The following is a 22,014-nucleotide window of genomic DNA, read 5'->3' as shown; positions in this document are numbered from 1 at the left end:
AGAGAGAGAGAGAGAGAGAGAGAGAGAGAGAGAGAGAGAGAGAGAGAGAGAGAGAGATTCTCTTTTCTTTCTTGGTAGCGCAGTGGTAAATTATTTGCCTAGTATATGCAAGACTCTGGGTTCCATTTCCAGTGCCTCAAAGAATAGAGGGGATGGGGCTAGTCAGGGTGACACACACCTTTAATCTCAACACTCAGGGCAGGGGCTGGGGCCGGAGCAGGGACAGGGACAGGCACATCTGAGTTTGAGTCTGGTTTAAGTAGTGAGTTGTAGTTCAGAGAGGGCTGTATAATGAACCCCCTTCCCTAAAAAAAATGGACAAACAGACAAAAATAAAACAAAAAACATGAGCAGGAGCAGTGTGGCACGTGCCTTCAGTCTGAGCATACAGGAGGCAGAGGCAGTCAGTTTGTGAGTTTTTTAGTCTGGTTTATCTAGCACATTCTAATTCAGCCAGATATAGTGAAATTCTGACCGACCCCACCCCAGGAAAAACATCAAACAAAACCCCAAACAACAACAACAAAAGGGGCAGTGGTGGCACATGGTTTTAATTTCAGCACGCAGAAGGCTGAGTGTGTGGGAGAAGCAGAGCAGGCAAATCTGGATTTCAGCCTTCTCTACACAGTGAGTCCTTGTTCACCATGGGCTACCCTCTAAAACACTGTCTCAAAAAGCAAACAAAACCTGAAAAAAGTAAATCTTAGAGTTTAGGTTTAGGTTTTAAGAGTAGTTCAAATCTACTCACTGCCTATGCCAGGGAAGCCTTAGCCAGTGCCTGTTAACTGTCCAGTTAAGCCCTTGTTAGAGTCTTAGTATAGTTAGGTCTCTGAATATCCTGTAGTTCATACTCATAGTTATAGCTTAGTTAACACGTGGCTAGGACCCAAGTTGATTAAGATACAGTAAAGCCTAGTTAAGGTGTACGTGGGGATATTTTTAATATTACTACCATGTTTTAGATAGCATTTGTTTTATTTTTAAGTGTGTGTATATGTGTGTGTGTAGGTGTGTGCATATGAATGCAGAAAAGGGCATTGTATCTCCTGTAGCTAAAGTTACAGGCAGTTTTGAGCCATCTGATGTGGTTGGTAGGAACACAAATCAGGTCCTCTCTAAGAGCACAATGCAATCTTTAATTCAAGCTGTCGCTCCAGCCACTGGCTTTATTATATGCTAGTTAAGCTTGGACTTTTTTTTTCAGACCTTAACTAGTCTTCAGGCTCAATAGGGCTCTGTCTCAACCTAAACTCTGCTTATGCATTACCTTGGCCTTAAATGGACTTTGATATTTTAGTAGGTCCAGATCATACTTAGAATTCAATTCGACTTGATTACATCTTAACCAAGCTCAGGCTTTGATGAATAGTAACAAATCTAATTGTTGTCAGAAAGATTCCCGATAAGCACCTGTCCGGGTTTATGCCTAACTCAGGCTGGTCATAGCCCAGCTAAGCCCTAGCTAACATCTAAGTCTATTTTAGCTTCATTCAGAGGCTAGTTGAGCTCTCATCAGGGTCCAATCCTACTTCCACTCACAGTCCAGACTCTCTAATGAGAGTCTAAGACTATGTTGGGTCTAGTAAGAGCCTTATTACTTCTAGCCAGGCTGTAAACATAGCTAAACTCTAATGAGTACATATAAAACCTAGTTAGGACCGAAGATTAATTGAGTCTGAGATATAAAGTACTTAAGTCCTAGCAATGAGGGGCTGGAGAGATGGCTCAGCGGTTAAGAGCACTGACTGCTCTTCCAGAGGACCCGGGTTCAATTACCAGCACCCACATGGCAGCTCACAACTGTGTGAAAATGCAGTTCCATGAGATCTGACACCTTCACACCAACGAACATAATAAAGTTAAATAAATAAAAGTTTTAAAAAAAAGTCCTAGCAATGATATAAATGTTTAGTTCTATTAGATGAACTTAAGAGTCAGCAAAGGCCTCAGACTAGTGAATATACAACAAAATCTAGCTGAAGTCTAGGCATGGCATAAGCATATGTAAATATTACTGATCAAAGTCCAGAGAATGTGTAGCTAGTACCTAAGTCTAGTTTGGGATGTTATAGATCACAGTTAAGACATGGTCTGTGTCTAAACCTTATTTAGGTATATAGAGAGACTAGTTAACCTCTATTCAGGAAAGAAGTTTGTTTCAGGTATATTAATATATTAGTTAAAACAGTTTGGGGCTTCAGCCTTATTCAGATATAATTAAGTCTAACTGTTCTTGGTAGGGATTAAGACTAGTTAAAGGTTAGTGAGAGCACATTTAATGCACAGGTTTCATTTAGTCCTACGTAGAGCCTAGTTCAGATCTTCCCAGGATCTAATCCTGTTTTAGATTTTAAAACCCAAGTAGTGCAGGTTTAGTTAGAAAGAACATAAGCTCTTTTGAGTATATAAGGCTAGTTTAGGTTTAGCAGGAGCCCAGACAAACCCTCTCCCTGAGAATAAACCTATTGTTATTCATAATATAATTAATTAAAGAGTTATAAATTCATAAATGTAGTTTAGTTCAAGTGTCAATTAGAGGCTTACTTAGAACCTAGCTGATATTTAAGCCTAGTTTAAATATAACTAGACACCAGTTATGACATATGCGGGGCCCAAACTTTGTTCAGTCTAAGTCAGAGCTTAGATAAGTCCTTACCAAAGTCTAAGCCTAGTCAGTTTCTAGTTGCAACCAAATTATGTCCTAGGAAAGTCATACAAATCACATAGTGTTATTGAACTTACTTTAGACTTAACCAGAGTATAGGTGTGGCTATGATGTAATTAAGTCTAGTTAATTCTTGAGCAGACCTTCAAGATAGTTAAATGTTAGATTGTACTTCAAGCTTAACCAATAACTGAGCCCAGTCAGAACCCAGTTAGGCCTACTGAGAGACCAAACCTGGTACAAGCCTAGTCACCTCAGTTAACACCTAGGCAGAATATTTCTTTACCTAAGTACTAGTTATCTTGGTTAAAATGCTGTCAACTCCATTAAGGCACAGTCAAGACCCTAAACATACTTGCAATGTAGTCACAGTATAATCAGCCAGACCTCAGCAGAGTTGAGATCTGTCAGAATCCTATTAGGGTATACTCAAAGCCTTGTTCTAGTTAAAAGCAAACGAGTTTGGTTTAAAACTCACCTAAATTATTTAAGTATTAAAGTTTATTTTGTTCACTTGTGGTGTAGTTGAGTTTTGGGCAGCTCTAAATAAAGACAATGTCAGCTTTAGCTCCAGTTCAGCTCGCTGAAGCCTACACTTAGTTGATGTGTAGCAAGCCCTAGTAGTGCCTGCATAATTGGAGACTGGTTAAAGCCCAAATATTAAGTTTGAGAAAGAAACTATTTATGGCAGGGCCCACACCCATGCCTATGGTGAAGATGTAGTCAGAACACGGTTAAGTCCTGTGCGAATCTTTTTTTTAAGGTACACGCAAAGTTTAAGATTACTTCCAGATTATCCATCTTGATAAAGGCCTCTCTGAGTTATGGTTAAACTATAACATTATTCCTGCCCAGCTAAAACCACAACAGCTTTGTTAAAGCCTAGCCAGGGCAAAGCCTTGTTAATACCTCTGTAGGGACTAAAGTGAAAATCTAGTTAGAACCTCAGTTTATACGACGCCTTGTCACAGTCTTGCTAGAATACAGCAAGGGTCTAAAACTTTTTCAAGGGCTAGTTCAGTAAGATAAGGCCTAGTCCGGCCCTTGAGGGTCTAGTCAGCACCAAAGCCTAGTAAGAGCTTCATCAGTTCAGCCAAGGCCCACTCAGGCTTAGCTGAAGCCTAATCAGCCTTTAATTTTGGTCTAATCAGAACCTAAGACATTTAAAGCCCTAGCTAGCCCTATTAAAGTTTGACTAGGATGTAAACATAGTTTAGACCTATTCAGAACCCACTTTAATCCCACCCCGGTCTAAATCTCAGTTGAGATCTTGTGAAAACCTTGATAGTCCCCAGCTGGGCTATGAATCTAGAGAAGGTGTTGTGGGAATCTTTCTGGAATAAGCACTTTGACACCAATGGGAGAGGAAGAGCGGAGCTGTCTTCACCCGAGAACCGAAGCCAGGATAGTTCCAGAAAGGCTCCCGTGCCAGGTCCAGTTGGCGTTCTCATTTTATACTCTAAAGCCACAAGGGGGGTGAGCAAGCAGCTGCTATTTCACAGACGCTTACGTGGCAGTCAGTCTTTTGTTTTTAATGTCATATTTGAGAGTTGACGGGTGTAAGCTTGGGTGGCCAGGTTGTTAAGGGCAACAACTCCTTGTTTCAGCGATTTCTTCAGGTCACTGTATTCTAGGTAGCAAGTGAAATCATGCTTGGAAAGGAGCAGTACAAATAGTGCTTTAAGTCAATCCAGTAATTGCTCTTTTCTGCCTTATTCTACTTCATTTCCCCCTCCTCACCTCTGTAATGTTTTAGGAGTCTATCTTGAAGAAATGGGTTAGTACTTCTGATGTATCATTTGTAGTTTTTATTGCTTTTATTCTAGTTCTGATGAATCTAGCTGGACAGGGTATTCAAGGTGCAGGGTCCTAATAGAAGTCCTAGCGTTATTATTGTTAGAGGCACTATTAGAGGAGCCGGTCAGGGTCACCGTGTTGTCCATATCGTACTTCATTGACTCTCATTTGTACCTCTAATCCTTTCTAATAACTTTTTGGCCTTTTCTCATATGATTCCTGACTTACTAGCATAAAAACTGCGGTCCTCATTTAAAATCATGCCTTTTCTGTGGTCATCAAATCTAATCCTTTACAGTTTGGGAGGGCCACTGCTGTCAGTGAATCTATCTGATTTTGAATAGTTGACTATGATTTCCTGAACAATAGGTAAGCCTTTTTTTTGATCTGAGTCGAAAGCTGGCTATGCCGTATTTTTTGATAACCTATTGCAGCAGCACCCAGTGGTCACGGACCCTGTCAGAGCCATTCCCAGCAGGACAGATAAAAGTATAAGAGCTCTCTTACTGTTTGCAACTAAGGGATGTTAGTTTCTGATCCTTGCTTCCTGGGAACACTTCTAAATCAGGGACCGAGACAGTCTGCTACTGTCTCATGCAAAGCGAATGCGAATATCCTAGGGGTCAGAAAGCATGTGTAATTAGGAGCTCCGGCTCTGTTAACTAGTCTGGTACAGCCCTTTTCTCTGTCTGTCTGTCTGTCTGTCTGTCTGTCTGTCTGTCTGTCTACCTATATATCTAACTATCTATCTAAGTTTTTCGAGACAGGGTTTCTCTATGTAGTCCTGGTTGCCCTGGAACTCTTTCTGCAGATCAGGCTGGCTTCAAATCCCGAGATTCACTGGCCTCTGCCTCCTGAGCCATTCACTGCCTGAGCCCTTTTCATTTTCTGCAGCTTGGGCTTCTCCTCTGACCTGAACAGGTAGTTCAGTTAAACTGTCCCATTTGTGTTGTTAGGTGGAGTTTGGTAAGTCATTCCTACTCCAGTATAGGTAGCCTGGCCTGTACACCATCATACACAGCAGTCCTGGCCCAGAGAAGGCCCAGTTAGGTAACGTAGCTCAAGGCTGCCATTTAGTTTAGCCAGCATTTTGAGAAGAGGTGTGTCAGGACAGAATTAGTTGGCTTTGTCTTGTTTACCTTTGTCTGTTTACAGATCGGTCCAAGGGCCAAGTGGGAGCCCAAGGGCTTAAGAGTCTGAACTCTGTTAACCCGTACCATCACACTGACTGGTATAACCATAGAGTTCATACAGGGTTCTTACGCTCATGCCAGATCAACCCATTCTGAGGTCATGGCTTCTTCACACAGAAGAATTTTCTATAGTCAGTTTCTGTACTATTCCTCACAGGTTGTCCCACTCAAGGCCCGTTACAGCTATGGCTACTTGTTCCTCTATGGGAGTTCCCTTTCAGGCCTAGTGAAGTTAACACGTAGCTAAGCCTAAGCCTGGGTAAGCCCTAATAGATCCCAGTTAACCTAGTCATAGGCCGATTCATAGTATTCTTAACATCTTGCCAGGACACAAACCAGAGAGAGAAGGCCTATTCAGAATCTAATTTCAGATACAGGAAGTTTGAGCCAGCATAGTGGGTTTTTGCCACGCACTGCGGCCCCAATCTGCACTCTATGCACTAGACCCCAGTTCGCGAGCTTCCGGTAAGGGGCTGGAGGTTGAGAATACACACACAGAGACAGACCAACATGCAGACCTTTAAACACTGATACCAAAGCCCCTCTTTATTAGCATCACGTAGGCTTAAATGCACTGCAGTCAATGGCCAAGAGGCGACAATCCCATCCTCTGATCCTCTAAGCTAGGCACAGCTTCTAGTAACTTCAATTAGAAGGTTCTAGGAGGGAAGAACAGCTGAAGGCCAGGACTCATTAGTCCCAGCATCCAGCTGAAGGCCAGGACTCATTAGTCCCATCAGGTTTTTCTTTTTCTCCCCCTACCCCCAAGAGCTAGTCTTAGTTAAATTCTAATTGGAGGCTAGTTAAAACCTAGCAAGAGTCCAAGAATAGTGAAGGTCTACTCAGGGACAAGGTAAGGTTAAACTAGAACCTATATCTGCTTAAGACCAGTGGCAGCCCAATCATGGGCTCAGTCAAGTTAAGGTCTTGTGATAACTAAGGCGTTCTAACTATTCCAGGCTGCTCGAGATTTTCTTCATTAAATGTCAAAAATTCTGAGTCCTGTAAAAGCTTTAATCCCTGGAAAACCAGATTGGTTGGTCACTCCAGTCAAAGTTTTTTTTTCCCTTGAACTCCATGACTTACAAAAGACCTTTCGGAATTATCCCACTTGATGATCATACCACCTCTTGAGACAGGTGCCCTCACCATCCTCAGCATATAGAAGACAAAACACAAGTTTACAGGAAGTGAATTCTTTCCTCAATGAATGTCAAGGAGACAATGCTTAAGTCTATGCCTGCACTGGGATCACACACTTGCATGTTTTACCTAAATTGTTAGGGTGTCTTCCAACAATTAAAAATTGTCTCTCTCATGGTAAGCTTAATTGAACGGTTAAGGTAAGGAAACATGAAGGTTTGAACCTAAGTTTCTCTGTCTCCGATGTCTATCTTCCTTAAAACAATGTTTCTTTTCTACGCCCTTCCTTCTTCCTCAGTCTCAAATACTTCTGTACATGTCTGTGTGGCTGTGGTAGTCATGCCTTCATGGCTCAATGATGCTTGTATCTCAGTGATAGGCTTCTATCAAACATTTATCAGTTTATATTTATATTTATATTTATATTTATATTTATATTCTACCCTCAGTGTGAGGTTTACATACGAAACTTTTCTGTTTCACTATGGCCATCAGAGATGACATGGCAGTAGATTTAACTTCCAGCCATTTAATTTACTGTGGTTTGAGAAAAAACATAGAAGGCAAATCTGGCCTACTTCAGTCATTTTCGGGACAGTTACTGTATACCTTCCTGTATAGTAATGCTCTGGTACCCAAGAAAACGATCCAGGTCTTCTTCATTGCTATTGTGGATTTAGCTACCAGAAGGCACTAAAGACTTGGCTTGCCTTTTCTTGGCTGTGCCATTTCTGTCACCTCATGTGAGCTTACCAGGGGTGACAGGCATTTCTATTAAAAAGTCTGCACATAAATATAGCTGTATCTTCCACTATGTTATCCCGAGGACAAAATAGTTGCCACCCCTGCAGAATGCAGCAGCTTCTGGATCCAATGCCAATGGTAGCAGTATGCCAAGCATGAAGTATCCTGTTCTCCTCCTGTCAAGTAAATACCAGTTTTCCCTTTAGTGGTGCATTTCAAAAAGAGTTTCCACTCTTCTTGTGTGGCAGTGGCGATAGGAAAAAGCTTTCAACATCAGCAATTAGTGGCCCTGTGGAAGCGGCCATTGAGATTTACTTTAGGTCGCAGTTTCTTACTTGTACTGTAATTTCCTCGTTTGTGTTATTACGTTCCTGTAGAGAACTGTTCGGTGTTGTGTATCATTCAAGAGGAAGGCAGAGTGGCTTGGAAGAAACAGGTGATTCATTTAACTGGATAGCCTGGATACTCAAATCATATTTTCTTTCTTGAAGGGAATGACGATGGGAATCCTAGTCTCTGAGGTTCACTTGGCAGTTCTCCATCTAGGCTCTATAGATGATTTTGTGGTTTGATTCTCATATATTAGCAAAATACTTTATTAGATTTTTAAAGCATTGGGTAATGACATATGCAGTGTATGTGTCTGTTCTAAGAAGGAATTTGGAAGACTTTTCTTCAAGGATTAGGGACTTTGCAGTGTATTATTGGGATCTATGGGAAGAGCAGCAAATCAGGTTTCCAGCTAAGCACTTGCATCATTTGGCTTTTAAGGTTTCTGATTTTCTTAGATACATAGTGGAGATATAGCCCCCATGCTACCCTATCGACCTCACAGCAATGTGAAGACCCAATGAGATGTGAGGTGAAATATGTTTCCGTTTCCACTCCCTCAGCTGTGCAATACAAATCTTTGTCAGATAGGACTATTGTAGTTAAATATATGGGAATGTGCTTGAGGATATGGTTCCAGAAGGAAGAACCTATAAAACCCTGGGATGAGTTAACTGAGTGGAATTATGGAATCATATTTTGAAGCCACTAAACCCAGAAAGGTGCATTCTTTGTCAGATGGTGTAAGCACATTTTCAGGCACAGAGGAGGACTGTATTATCTCTGATCATTTCTGTTAGGAAAATGGATGTGCCCTCTTTTGGCCAACTTACATTTGCAGAAAGAGAGAGGAGGTCAGAACTCCAGGGCTCAGTCTTGCACTTGAAACTTAGAACAAAACCCAGGCCGGGATGGTAAGGGTAAGAGGCTTCGTGTTTCTTCCTCTTGTTATTTAAATGAGTCACATAGGAAGATTTGAAGTCTGTTCTAGTTTTGGTGAATTCGTGGTAGACATACGGTAAGAAGCCTTCAATATCTAGAGAGTGTATTCACCTTTGCATCTTTCTCAAAGTCTAAAGTCGTTACGTAAAGTTCGTTTGAGTTATGAGATGAACTATATCTCTACTACTTTCTTCCAGTTTCTGCAGGACCTGCAGCCATCTTCTCTCTCACCTTCCAGAAGTCACTAGTAATGACCAGGATTCACCACACATTCCTTCATGGATCCAGGAATTCCCCTAGCAAGACTGTACAGCTAGCATTTATACAGCACTTACTATACACTGGGAACCATTCTAAACTCATTCATGAAATAACTCATGCAATCTTCCTGCTATTCTTATTCTACAGATAAGGAAATTAAGGCAAATGTAGCTTAAGAACATTCCACTTAGTAAAGTCAGGATGAAAATATAAGTCTGTTTGTCACAATATACAACCTTTTTTGTCACTACCATCATTTTGGTGTCTCTCCTAAAGAGAGTATTTTTTCCCATCAAACCCCTCCAACTTTTCTTTTTTCCTCTCACAAAACTGAACCTCATTTTCCTAGCCCCCTCAGTTCTGTTTAATCCCTCAGTTCTGTTATCACCCTAATTTTTAGCCTTTTCTTCTGCACTTAGTACTATTTGAGGGTTCAAACTCTTTCTGGAAGTATTACATCTTTTTTTTCCCCTGGGCTCTGGAGTACTCTTATAGCAGCTAAGCTTCAGAGACAAGCCTGTTTATGTCCGCCTAAGCCAAGATAAGGTGGCTGACCCCATGGTTGGATAGCGTTTTGAAAAGCTATGTGTCTGTCTATGAAAAGAGCTAAGAGACATTTTCAAGTTGTTTTTCTTAAGGGTAAGTAAGTCTAAGATAGTCTTTCAGCAATGAACAAATCAGAAAGAGGAGGAAAGAAAGTCAAAGCAACTGGCTTTAAATTGACTATAAAGGCATTCTGCTCCCCCTTATTTTTGTTTCTGTTTTGAATTTTTTTATATATTTTTTCAGACAGGGGCCATGTTTAGCCCTTCAGCTACACACCTCTTTCTTTTATTCTTAATAAATTAAAGATGGTTCATGGACATTTCAAATGTCAGACCCTATACCAGGCACATGCCTTATTGCATGTAGTTTCTGTAAAAGCAACAATTTCTACCTTTCAAAAAGAGGTGTAAGTGGCAGAGGGCAGCAAGAGCAGCAACAGGATGTCTAGGAAGAGTCCCAGTGAGGGTCCAGCATTGATAGTATATCAGAGACCAGGGGCCTTGAACCAGACCAATGAGTCTTTGTGATGAACACCCACATGTAAAAATGTATGGACAAAGGGGTGTACCATGTGACTCACTGTGTCACACTGCAACTTCCATGATGAGATTTCCCCCTTCTTTCTCCCCGCTTTTCCTTAAATTTTATTTTATTTTATTTCATTTTATTGAGGGGAAAGCTGTGTGGGTTTGGGAGGCATGATGTGAAAGACACAAAGAATACATAAAAAGAAAGTTTAAAAAACAGGTGTAGAGATAAATCCTGTTGATTATTTTTACTATATCCCCCCAGAGATGCTCCTAGTATATAAAAATTATGGGATAGGTCTTCCTGATGTTTCCCTGGAGGTAAAGAGTACAAAGAGAAATTATATATGTCTAGAAGTGGCTTTTAAAAATAAGAATTTCTTAGTAATTCTTTGAGAATCTCATACAATGTATTTACTCCAACTGCTTCTTTTACCACATTCAAAAATCTCTTATCCTTTCCCACCCACTTTGGAGATTATTTATTTACTTTCCTTGTTTCCCTACCGAGTGCTGTTTGTATTGCATAAAACCTGCAGGGTCTTCAGATAAAGCTCCCAGCACTGAGGGCAGGGAGGTGTAATCCCAACACCAGCTGAGGAACCATTAACAGAAGTGTTGTTTGTTTAGGCATTTAAATTAAATGCTTGTGTCCAAATGGCACTGCAATTCTGCAGAAGGGAGCACAAAAAAGTCCTACTTGCGGATACAGAACTGAAACCTGTACTCACCAAAGGCACATTTTAATCACTGCCATATAACTCCCTCTGTTCCCCTTGGATATAAAGTAATTTACCTTGCCTAATGCAGGGAAGCTTAACGACTATAAACACTGGCCCAGTGGATTTGGATTCTTTTGCTCCTTTTCTGTCTCACCGTTAGATACTTATTGCCAGATTTCTAGTTGGAATTGGTGCCAAATAACAGGCTACGAACTCAGAAGAAAATGGTGGGTTTTCACTGGTCATGCTGGCAAAAAGTAAGACAAACAGACAGATTCAAGTTATGCGTTAGATAGCATCACCTTTCTTCTAGCTCTCTCAGCTACTTATGAGAGGCAGACTATGTCACATTGCATCAAGTAAAAACTGTTTGGCAATCAGGACCTCCTGCCTTTGCATTGACATGAAGTATCTACACCAGGCAAAGAAAGCCCTCATTGAATATTTATGCTTTGTTTCTTTAGTATTAATGACAGGCTGGTCAAACAATGCTGGCAACACTCATCATTGTCTTAAATTTCATCTAAATGGCATGAGGTGATTGACATTTATGCCGGGTTTCTTTTGACATTCTTTTACAGGTATTCTGGTAGATGTTCACACTCTAATTTGGATATGTATGTACTTAGCAGTAAAACTACAGGTTCATGCAATAGACGTAGATTTAGCTTTAGTAATATTGCACAAATTCATGGTATATGGCTTTGTGTTTCTGTATGTGCATACAACATGCACTAATAGAATCAGGGTAATTAACATGTCCTTTCTTCATGATTGGCATCTTTGAGTTCCTATCTCTGGTTACTCAGAAAATACAGTTTGTTATTGTGAACCTACTGTGTCATGGAAATACAGAACATAATCATTATATTTAACTTGGTTTTTGTTCCCATTTTCTAACCTTTCTTTATCCTTCTTCCCTATAGCCCTTACCAGTTTCTAGTAATCAGTATTCTGCATTCAAATGGACAAACTGTAACTTCCACATAGGAGAGAGAATGTGAAATGTTTGTCTCTCTGTGCCTCAGGCTTGATATCTGGTAGTATAAATCCTCTAGTATTGCCCTTATGAGGCATGGTTCTTTATATGTGCTTATATGTTTTAGAAGAGTTTTGCCCAGAGTGTCCTTCAAGAGTAGTATTGATCTTATTGATTCACTGCCCTCTTCTATGTCCCTCCAATTTCAAAATCTAGGTGTCTTTTTGAGGAGGAGACCAGCAGTCTTTTTGTGGTAATACCCATTCCTATCGTGAGAACTTCCTACCCAGGGGCCAGCCTAGAACTCAGCTAATTTCAGGTAAGAAAAACTAACCCTGCATACCTCAAAAAACTAGCCTTGTATACCTCAAAATTCCATTCAGTCCATTATACTGATCTCCTGCAACTGGCAACAGTTATGCTGGCATTTCTCACTCCTTGGTAGAGACCTTCTACCTTTGGACTATCTTTATCTTCCAGCTGTGCCCAGAATTAGCAAATGCCACAGAAAATGCCTGCTACTATCAGCTCACATTAGGAAGGTCTCTGCATTTTTCCTCTTTCCAGCCCTTTCTGATAGCCTTAGATCTACTGATTTTGGAATTTAACTTTGTTTTTCTTTTCTCTGAGTGTATGTGTTATTGGTTTTTTTTTTTTTTTGGTTGTTGCAGGAGCATCTGCAATCTATATGAAGGCAGAACTCCAGCAATCATTTTCTAGGCACAGCTGTAAGCCCTTTGTCCATCTTGATTCTATTAGAGGTGAGTAACTCTCCACAGTTTAAATAAATTCAGCACATCAGAGGAGGATTGAATGGACACATCTGTGAATCTCCATGAAACAATTGATAATGACATGGACCCCATAGGAGAAGGATCCACTTCTCTCCATCAGTTTGTGTTAGACACATTCAATTCAGAATTTAGCCGGTTTCAAGGGATTACAATTGTAAGGAACATTCTCATTCTATTTCTGTTTAGGAGAATGAGATGTCAGCTATGGACCCATTAAAGTAAACATGCCAGTATAGGTACGCAAATGCGTTCCCTTTGACATAGATCTTTGGAAGTAATTTCTGAGCTCCACCATGTGACTGACCATAAATAACACAGTGAAAACATATGATTCTCAATTTTCCTAATCATAACTTCATATAGTTATTTTATTGTAAGTATTAGACACTAAAAGGTAAATTTAGATTACCTGGTGCTTTATATGTTATAGGCCTTCCACAAATTTGAGAATTTATTACAATATTGTGGGTATGCCATCTCATCTAATATCTGTTTTGCAGGTAGGGGATTGATTATGTTTGGTTACTTAAGGAGGGGTGATAAAAGTACAATAGTAATCAATGAGATCCAGCAATCTCATATTATTATATAACCTAAAACTCTGTAAAATATAACTATTAATACCACTCTAGATAGTTCACTTATGATTCTCTTAAACACTTCTCATTTCCCTATATACAATTATTCTTTTTTGCATTATAGATTTTCTAGCATTCTATGTGAATAATATACAGTATGTATTCTTTTATGTCTAATTTTCACTAAATATAATATTTTTATATTAATACTTATTTCTATTAGTAGTATACTTCTTTTATATTTATTATTAGTATCTTACTCTGTCAATATTCTACAGCTATTTAATCTTTGGCAATTGACACAATCCCCAAATACCATCAACAAGTTCTGCAGCACCATTGGCCTCATGCCACAATTGGTCACCATCATAATCAAATTAAAATCCTCATTTCTCATCTAAATGAATGGAGTAACCATTGTCAGCTCTACAGGATTCATTATCATCAAAAGACCATTTGCTATAGCTTTTTAGTAATGTTTTATCTATTGAGAGGACTACTGAGATACGGAATCAGTGTCAGTTCCTCTAATAGTTAATAGAGTTATTGATTGCATAGCCTAATTAATAAGAACAAACGACGAGCTTTTACAATTTATCGCAAGTAACATCTGTCCCCGGGATGCAGGACAATTGAAAATTTTAATGAATTAATATCTAAAAACATCAAAGCATTTAACCGTTCAGATATAAATGGCAATGAGGCAAAGATGCTAATATATATAGTTAAAGGCTGAGTGATGGGGTATCTTTTCTCAATGGAGATGTTCAGGAGAGATATAAACACCACCTATGCTCATTTTATTCTGAAATCCCTGAGCAAAAATAAATATCATGAGAAATTCAAAGGAAAAGGGAGGCAATAGATCCTCATTAGGTGTTCAAAAAGGAAGAACAATAGCTAGAGGTCTCCTTTAACTCTATGGATAATTCTTGTGTAGCTGTATCTGTATCTATAACCTGAAGTATGGATAAAAGGTCAAGGATGCTGATCTTTGTATTTGTCTTTTTCCATTATTAGATCTGATTTGGTGTGTTCTCTTGGATGTGACAATCTTGTGGTGATTACAATAGTAATCCACTACTAGTTCAGACATTTTGTGAGAGATTAACCAACATCAACAAAAAGTTCTGTAGTTCTACTATACTCATTCCATACTTGATTATCATCATCATAATCACACCAACTGCCTCATTTCTTCTCCACGCCAACAGAAGGGCCATTAATCGGCTCCACAAGATCCACTCTTATCAAGAACTCATTTGCTTTCAGTAATATTTTATCTCTTGAGGAGAGGGCTGAGCCATGGAATCTGTGTCGATCCCTGCACTGGTTGCTGGACTTATTGATTGCGTAGCCCAGCTAATAAGAATAGCCGAGGAGCTGTTGCAGTTTGTCTCACAGGAACAAGCTCCTTTGGCACAACAGAATGATACAGCGGAAGCAGCGGCAGCAGCTGCACCTCCTCCTGATGAAGATTCTCTACCGGATCTTGCTGATCTTTCTGACTTAGAATCAATACTTTCAGTAAAAGAAGATGAAGACCTAATCCTTGATATGGATGACACTATGATAGATATGACTGACATCTATGAGGATATACTCCCTGCAATAAAGGATGATACAGAAAGTGAATAAGATTCAGCATATTAAAATCATTTTTCTATTTCAAATATGTTCTGTTTTCTAAGCGTTAGCATTAGGTATTTTTTCTAGTTATGCATATTTTCATTATTAAAACCATGTAGCATAGGGAAGCTTTGATTTCATTTTGGCAAAACTATTTTTTTCTAAGTTTTAATTCAAAAGACTGACTTTAGTTATGTAGTTCTTCCTTTCCTTGTACTATTAGGATTCTTCATATGGCTGAATAATAGCAAGGGACAGAATTTACCTAAGAATAGAGTGAAGAACTGATGAACTTTACCACATAGCGATTCTTAGTGTTACTATTCTGGGATTCATGGAAATTCTAAGGGTAATCATGCCCATATTACAGTGAATATTTTCACATGGAGAGCACAACGTTGAGACATTGCATGTTAAAAAGACAGGTTTCTACGGCAGAGTTAAGGTAAGTAATTCTGAAAGTGTAACATCTTCTAGACAATAAAAATATAGAAAGATGTTCTAGGTATAGAAAGGTTTTCCAGACCTACTGGGGCCAAACCTTTGAGAATTCTGGGGCCAAGATATTCCCATGAAAGACTGCTTCCACAAATGCTGATGCATGCTGCAGCTTTGTTACAATCCTTTTCTCTGATGAAAACTGAAGCTTGTACCAAAGACCAAAGAAAGACATTCTAGAATGGCAAGACAAGGCCTGACAAGGACTTCATCAACAGCAAGTCAAACGCTTAAGTCATCAGCCTGGAGGTTATGGTCTCCAAGGGAAATTGCATACCTTCTTGTGTATAACTGAGTTTAAGACATATGGACAGAAAGCCTAATGTAGTAGAATGGCTAAACCTTACCCTAGTAATATTTGTGACACAATAATCTTCCACATGTCAGAAAAGTGAAATATGATAGTTGAAGAACCCTCTTGCTGAAACAGAGATCAACTAGATAAATGTGCAAGAAATGCATATATTAGACCAACCTATGCCATCCAATTCTTTCACCTCCATGGACAGATAGTATGGTCTTCTTACCAATTTATGTAGAGTCCTAAAGCATGTTATAGTTAAAAAAATTAATATGGCATTTAATATAGAGCATAATACAGGCCGAGCTAACTAACATGACAGATACAAAACTAACATGACAAAAGTACAAACAGAATAAATGAATATTATAGTAAAATGCAAATGCTGAGGTCAGTTACATATTATAGTAAGGCTATTGCTATAATAACTTTGTATAAGCAAGCTGAATCTTATTTACCCATTAGAAAAAAGATTCTAGCCACATAGATACAGCCAAAGAAGCAAATAGGTGATGCCCTTAAAATAGACGTAAGCAGATTGGAGAAAAAAAGAAGAAATAGTTTATTTTTCCATGCCAGTAGGAAATGTTAATGAGTAGTAATAATTATAATTAGTGAAACAGTTAAGATTCTTTACACATTCAATAAGAATATTTACCAATAATGATAACAATCAAAGAACTGTAGGACAGTTAGAAAACATAGTCTACACTTTAAGTAAGGGTTTAGAAACAACCAGGGGAAATATATATTGCTGTGAGGGAAATTCTAACTGTAGGATACGGGGTATAATTTTCTGTCAAAATAAAACTCAAATCATAAATAACTGGACAAATTTAGGAAACATCTAGAGAGAGGTCACCAGTCTACTGTTAATTCTATTTGGTGAGCAATTTACCTGAGACAGAGAGCAAACTTGATGCTGCGCAAACATGATAGGCACGCTAAAGGGTAGACAGCAATCCAAGTAGAACTCGAGAATATAGGCTTTAGAACCATCCTACAACTGATTAATAAGACTTTGTTAAAACTGTTAGTGTTGTAGAGAGCATACAATTAACTGAAGCAGGCCCTAACAAGAGAAGCCTGTAAGTCTACTCTAGACTTGGCAATAGGACAACACCTTAAACAAGACAGAACAATGGTGAATGAAGACTGCGATTCTTAGACATCAGAACAAGGAGATGGTGGAAGCTCATAATAAGTGGATCTGCTTAGCCTCTTATTTACTTGTAACACCTGGAGAGATGGAAGTGTAATAGCACCTAAGAACTAAATGTAATTTCAGTATCTGCTTTGATTGTATAATCATGTGCATTTAAGAACTGCTATGTTGTAATTCTACTTCAAGAAATAGATTCTTGTATTAAGTATGGTTCCTGTATGGAACAGGGTTAGAAATAGAGCTAAAGGTGACAAGGAGAAAGTTTAGCAGTAAGAACACACTTAAGCACAAGAGACGTTGGGGAGGGTATTTTCAGTAGAGAGAACATTTTAAATTGCCAAGAGTTGCACAGTTGTTTGAGATGGGGTTACTTCCTAAAGTGAGTTAGTCTGTGCCTTATGAAAATTAGTCAACCCTAAGATATTGCTAGAAGAAGCTAGATGATAGTTGATATAGATTAAGTAGATAGTTAAATTAAAAGGAGCAATATTAATAATATGCTTATGGGACATATCTGATTGAGATGTTGGATCTGTTCCAGGAGTGTGGAGTGAGTGGCTGGTCCATTATTCAAGTAGCGTTGTTTTGGATCTTCTTGAGGTTAATGCCAAAATCAGATTTTGTATTGCATAGAGAAGTGGAGAGGGCGCAAGGCTATATATTTTGAGACAAATTTAGAGGTGTTGAGATCAAGAGAGACAGGCTAGTAGATGGCACTGAAGTAGAAAGTACAAATCTTAATGCTTTAGCTAAAGTAGGAAAACTATATACCTGCATATATTCTATAAGCTACATATCTGCATCCTTATATGTAATCATTTTTCAAGTTATTATGTTATAATTGCTTATGATCTTTATTGACTAATTTTCCAACCTCATTATTGTTCTTAAGAGATTTTAACTAATAAACTTTGATTGAAAATTCAAAAAACTTGTAGTCACCTTAAATTACCTAGTAGTAAATTTCTAGGCTACCACACTGCCATGAAAAGTCTCTGTTCAACAGAAGGTCATGGAATATAACCAATGAGAATGTTGTACCATGAGCCTGACTGTCTACTTCTGACTTGTCAGATGATTTCCAAGAAGTAAATGAACATGTTGCTTCATCTTTTGTAAAATTAAGATTACACGTTTCTGCTTACTTGGGAGCCTAGTCTGTTTGGATGCTCACCTTCCTAGACCTGGATGGAGGGGGGAGGACCTTGGACTTCCCACAGGGCAGGGAACCCTGACTGCTCTTTGGACTGGAGAGGGAGGGGAGGGGGATGGGGAGAGGGGGAGGGAAATGGGAGGAGAGGAGGTGGAAATTTTTAATTAAAAATAAATAAATAAAAAGAAACAAATGAAATAATATAGTTTTTAAAGGCTTTGGTGTATCTGTCAATGGACTAGAATATATGAAATTGTGACATTTCCAAAGTCATTCCATACCAACAAATGTCAATATGAAAATACCTGAAGATTTAATTGACATGTAAGGACAGTCCAACAGTTTGCACCTGTTACTAAGAGACAAATGCTTCCTCATTCTACTGTTTTATGTAAAAATTATAATTCGGAACTGGCTTTTGTTTAATTCTTTGGAGCATACTTTTTCATCAAATTAAATTCTTTTGAAGATCCTATTTTGAATCGTAGTAGGAATAATTATGAGAAAACTGCAGTGAAAAAGCCCTTTAGGGAATAATGAATTATCTTCCATTTTAGGCTAAGATTTTGTTTCTGAGGGCAATATTATACCAGTTTCTTTTCTCTTTGCTGTTTCCAAATACATGACAGAAATACCTTAAGGGACAAAAGGTTTATTTTGGCTCATGGTTCATGGTTTTAGAGGGTTGCAGTTAACCATAATAAGAAAGACATGGTGATGAGAGCAGCTCTGTCTATGGTATTGGGTGCTCAGTTGCCTGGGGACCAGGAAGCAATGACATGGGCAGATTGAGTGGTAAGTATAACCTCGTAAGATCTGTTCTAGAGACCTACTACCCAAGCCCTGTTGCCTAAAGGCTCTACAACCTTTCAAATAATATCATGAGCTGGGGAAAAAGCACTCAAAACACGATCCTGTGGGGGAACATATCACCTTTAAGTCATAACACTCTGTCTCTGTTTCTCATAGGCTCATAGCTATTTGATAATGCAAAATGCATTAACTCTACATATCCCCTACGCTTTAACAATTTTAACGTTCTTCAAGACTTCAAGTTCAGAATCTGCTCTCATATTTAAAATAATCTTCTATGATCCAATATCAAATCAAATAAAAAAACACAGAGGTCCATACTTAAACACAGTGTTACCTACTGAACATTCCCTAAAAGGAGAAATGTGGATATACCAAGAGAAGATTGAAACTGCAATTACAGGCATGCACCACCATGCCTGATTTACTGTTAAACACTTTTTCCTTTTTGAGTATTCTCTCATTCTCATGTAGAGCTTGTTACTCTTTGAATATCTTTGACCTATGAGAGAGATTTTTGCTCATTCTTTTTACCAGCCTTCTTCGGGGTCTTAAGGTCATTAGGAAAGCCATCTTTTTAAAAATGTCTTCAAATTGTTTATGAGCTCTGAATATGTGACTCTTGATTGAATTTGTTGCATTACATCAGGAGATAGGATCCACTTAAACTAATAATTAGGCTGGGGAGACAGCTCAGGATGTAGGGGCACTTGCTGTGTAAACATGAGGACCTGAGAGTGCAAATCCCACAGACCCATATAAAACACTGGGTATGGTTGTGCATGCTGTAACTACAGCGCCGTGTGTATCGGGGGAGGGATATGACAGGTAGAATGATTATTGGAGTTTCTTGGCCATCCGCCTAGCTTGAAGTTCAATGGGAGACCCAGTCTCAAGAGAAAAAGCAGACAGTGGAGTAGAACACCCATTGTCCTTCTCTAACCCCTGGGCATATGAATGCGTGACTACGCCTGTACACATGTGTATGCATCATATATCACAGCTGGATATACACACACACTCAATTATGTGCACACTTAATGATACTATTAAGTGTGTAGAAGGGGGAAAGGACAAAACACAAGGGACAAAGGAAAAAAAAATAAGGACTAGGCTGAGAAGTTGTGGCACATGCCTTTAATCCCAGAACTCAAGAGGCAGAGCAGGAGGATTGCTATTAGTTCAAGGCCAGCCTGGTCTACTGAGTGAGTTCCAGGACAAGACAAGGCTACACAGAGAAACCCTATATGGAGAAACCAAAACCCAAAATGAAACAACTCCCCCACTCCGTCCCATAAGCAACTACTGAAACTAGTGGAACATGTCTGTAAACTCAGTCCTTTGGGAAGAAGATCATGTGTCCAAGGAGCTTCCTTCATGTGACCCTGTCTCAAATGCCACAAATGCATTCTTAGGTGTGCATGTACACACACACATGCACATACACATATACACCACACCACCACCACTACCACCAAAACTAAGGAAAATTGGATATAAGAATAATAAACAGAAAATTAATATGTCATTCTCTTCAGTTTATTTAGACAAATAAACCACATGACTTTAAGAAAAAGTTTTAAAGTTTTTGAATGATTTATGTGCATGGGTGTTTTGCTTGCATGTATGAATGTATACCATATGTGTGCTTGCTGTCCACAGATTTCAGAAGAGATCACTGGAACTACAGATAGTTGGGAGCCGCCAAGTGGCACTGAGAACCAAACCTGGGTCCTCTGTAAGAACAACAAGTGCTCTTAACCACTGAGCCATTTTTCTAGCCCCATTTCCAAGGAATTTAAGGGATTCTTTTTTATCATGAAAATGCTAAATTCACTTTGTGTAGGTAATCTTGTGAAGATAAAATTAGATTTCATTTACTTATGTTCAAACTAAAAACTAGCTGTATTGTTTCATATCTGACATAAAGAAAGCTTTTAACTGTAAAATAATAAGTGATCAGGTATATTCATATTATTATATAAATTATGAAGATCATTATCTTTATAAATTTTGTTCCCAAATATAGTAAGTTAAACTTGTAAAACATCTTCAAACCAGGAGGACTGCTGTTTCTCCTCTCTTCAGTATTCTAAACCCAGAGAACAGTCCTTGACAATTATTGGTTGAATGATAAAATGCCTCCCTTTCAAAGAATCAGGTGACTACTTTTTTGGTCAAAAAGCAACTACACAGAAGCTGTCTGTATCACAGATAAATGGGTCTAACTGGAAACCCTAGCCAACCACACATGGTTGAAGTCTTATGTGATAGAAAAATACTGAGTCTTGATTTGATGCTGTGGACCCTGAAAGCTTTAAGCTTCCAGGAACCAAAGATGATCTCAGCTTACCTCTTTCTGGTGATATTTGATTGCCACCTTCAGCTTGGCTAGGTCATGGTACTTCTGCGGGTCAAGGTCTTCACTGTGGTCATCTCGATGGTTGAGGATGATCTCTAGTTCTCGGGAGCTGCGCGCTTGGTCTAGCAGGTCCTTGGCAAAGAGCTTACATTGCTGGGAGAGCTCCTCATACTCGGCCTTGAACTCATTTTCCACCTTGCTTAGCTCCTTGAGTTCCCAGCCCAGCCGGAAGGCAGTGAGGATGGGGTCCTCACTTGATAAGGCAATCAGTGAGGGGCTTGCCAGAGCCTTGTAGATGTTCAGTCGGGACCTTGAATGGCGCAGGCTGTCTACCTCTGAGCTGGACACACATTCCACACAGTTGCAGCGGATTTGGTGGGGCCGTGGAATAGTGACCCGCTTTTGGACGAGCAATTTAATGATTTCATAGTTGTTGGTGTGGGCAGCCAACATGATGGGAGTGATGTCTGGTGTGAACTCAGAGAACTGGGTGTCCATCAGCAGAGTGGGTATCTAAATGCAAGAAATGAGAAACACAGAGGGGAAGGGTTATTGTTAGGAACACAAGGAGCTTCAGTTGGTAATTCAGAAACTGAAATTTCTAGTCTCTTGTGACTTCTTACCCAAACAGGTAATGTTTGTGGGCTGCTGTGTGGCACTTCCCTAAGCACTTTCCTTGCATTTACTTATGGAATATTCACAGCACCTAGTTGGTAGGTATTCTTCCCATGGGAAGAAGCTGTGAGAGGCTAATGGATACACCTAAGATTACGTAGTAGTAGTAGGAGGGCCAAAATTCAACCCAGGTAGTGAAATTGTCAAGGTCCGTTCTTAAAATTAGGCTATCATGATATGTCCAGTTTTATCTAATA

General features: G+C 39.2%; 2 protein-coding genes across 2 annotated transcripts in view; one reads left to right on the top strand and one right to left on the bottom strand.

Annotated features, from left to right (window-relative positions):
* The window catches only part of Trpc5 (transient receptor potential cation channel subfamily C member 5), a gene marked incomplete at its 3' end in the record, with an annotated part of 211,928 nt that overhangs the window by 17,792 nt on the left and 172,122 nt on the right, over positions 1-22,014 (bottom strand). Inside the window, exon 3 of the mRNA XM_013354233.2 lies at positions 21,134-21,655. Coding sequence (XP_013209687.1) covers positions 21,134-21,655 — 522 coding nt within the window. The remainder of the gene's footprint in view (positions 1-21,133; positions 21,656-22,014) is intronic.
* Positions 14,527-14,859, top strand: Trpc5os (TRPC5 opposite strand). The gene has a single exon (XM_005368516.1). It carries the CDS (start codon positions 14,527-14,529, stop codon positions 14,857-14,859), a length of 333 nt encoding a protein of 110 aa, XP_005368573.1.

Source organism: Microtus ochrogaster, unplaced genomic scaffold (genome assembly GCF_000317375.1).
Source record: "Microtus ochrogaster isolate Prairie Vole_2 unplaced genomic scaffold, MicOch1.0 UNK34, whole genome shotgun sequence".
NCBI lineage: Eukaryota > Metazoa > Chordata > Mammalia > Rodentia > Cricetidae > Microtus > Microtus ochrogaster.
The sequence above is the reverse complement of the archived record's forward strand: the minus strand, read 5'-3'. Positions and strand labels throughout refer to the sequence as shown.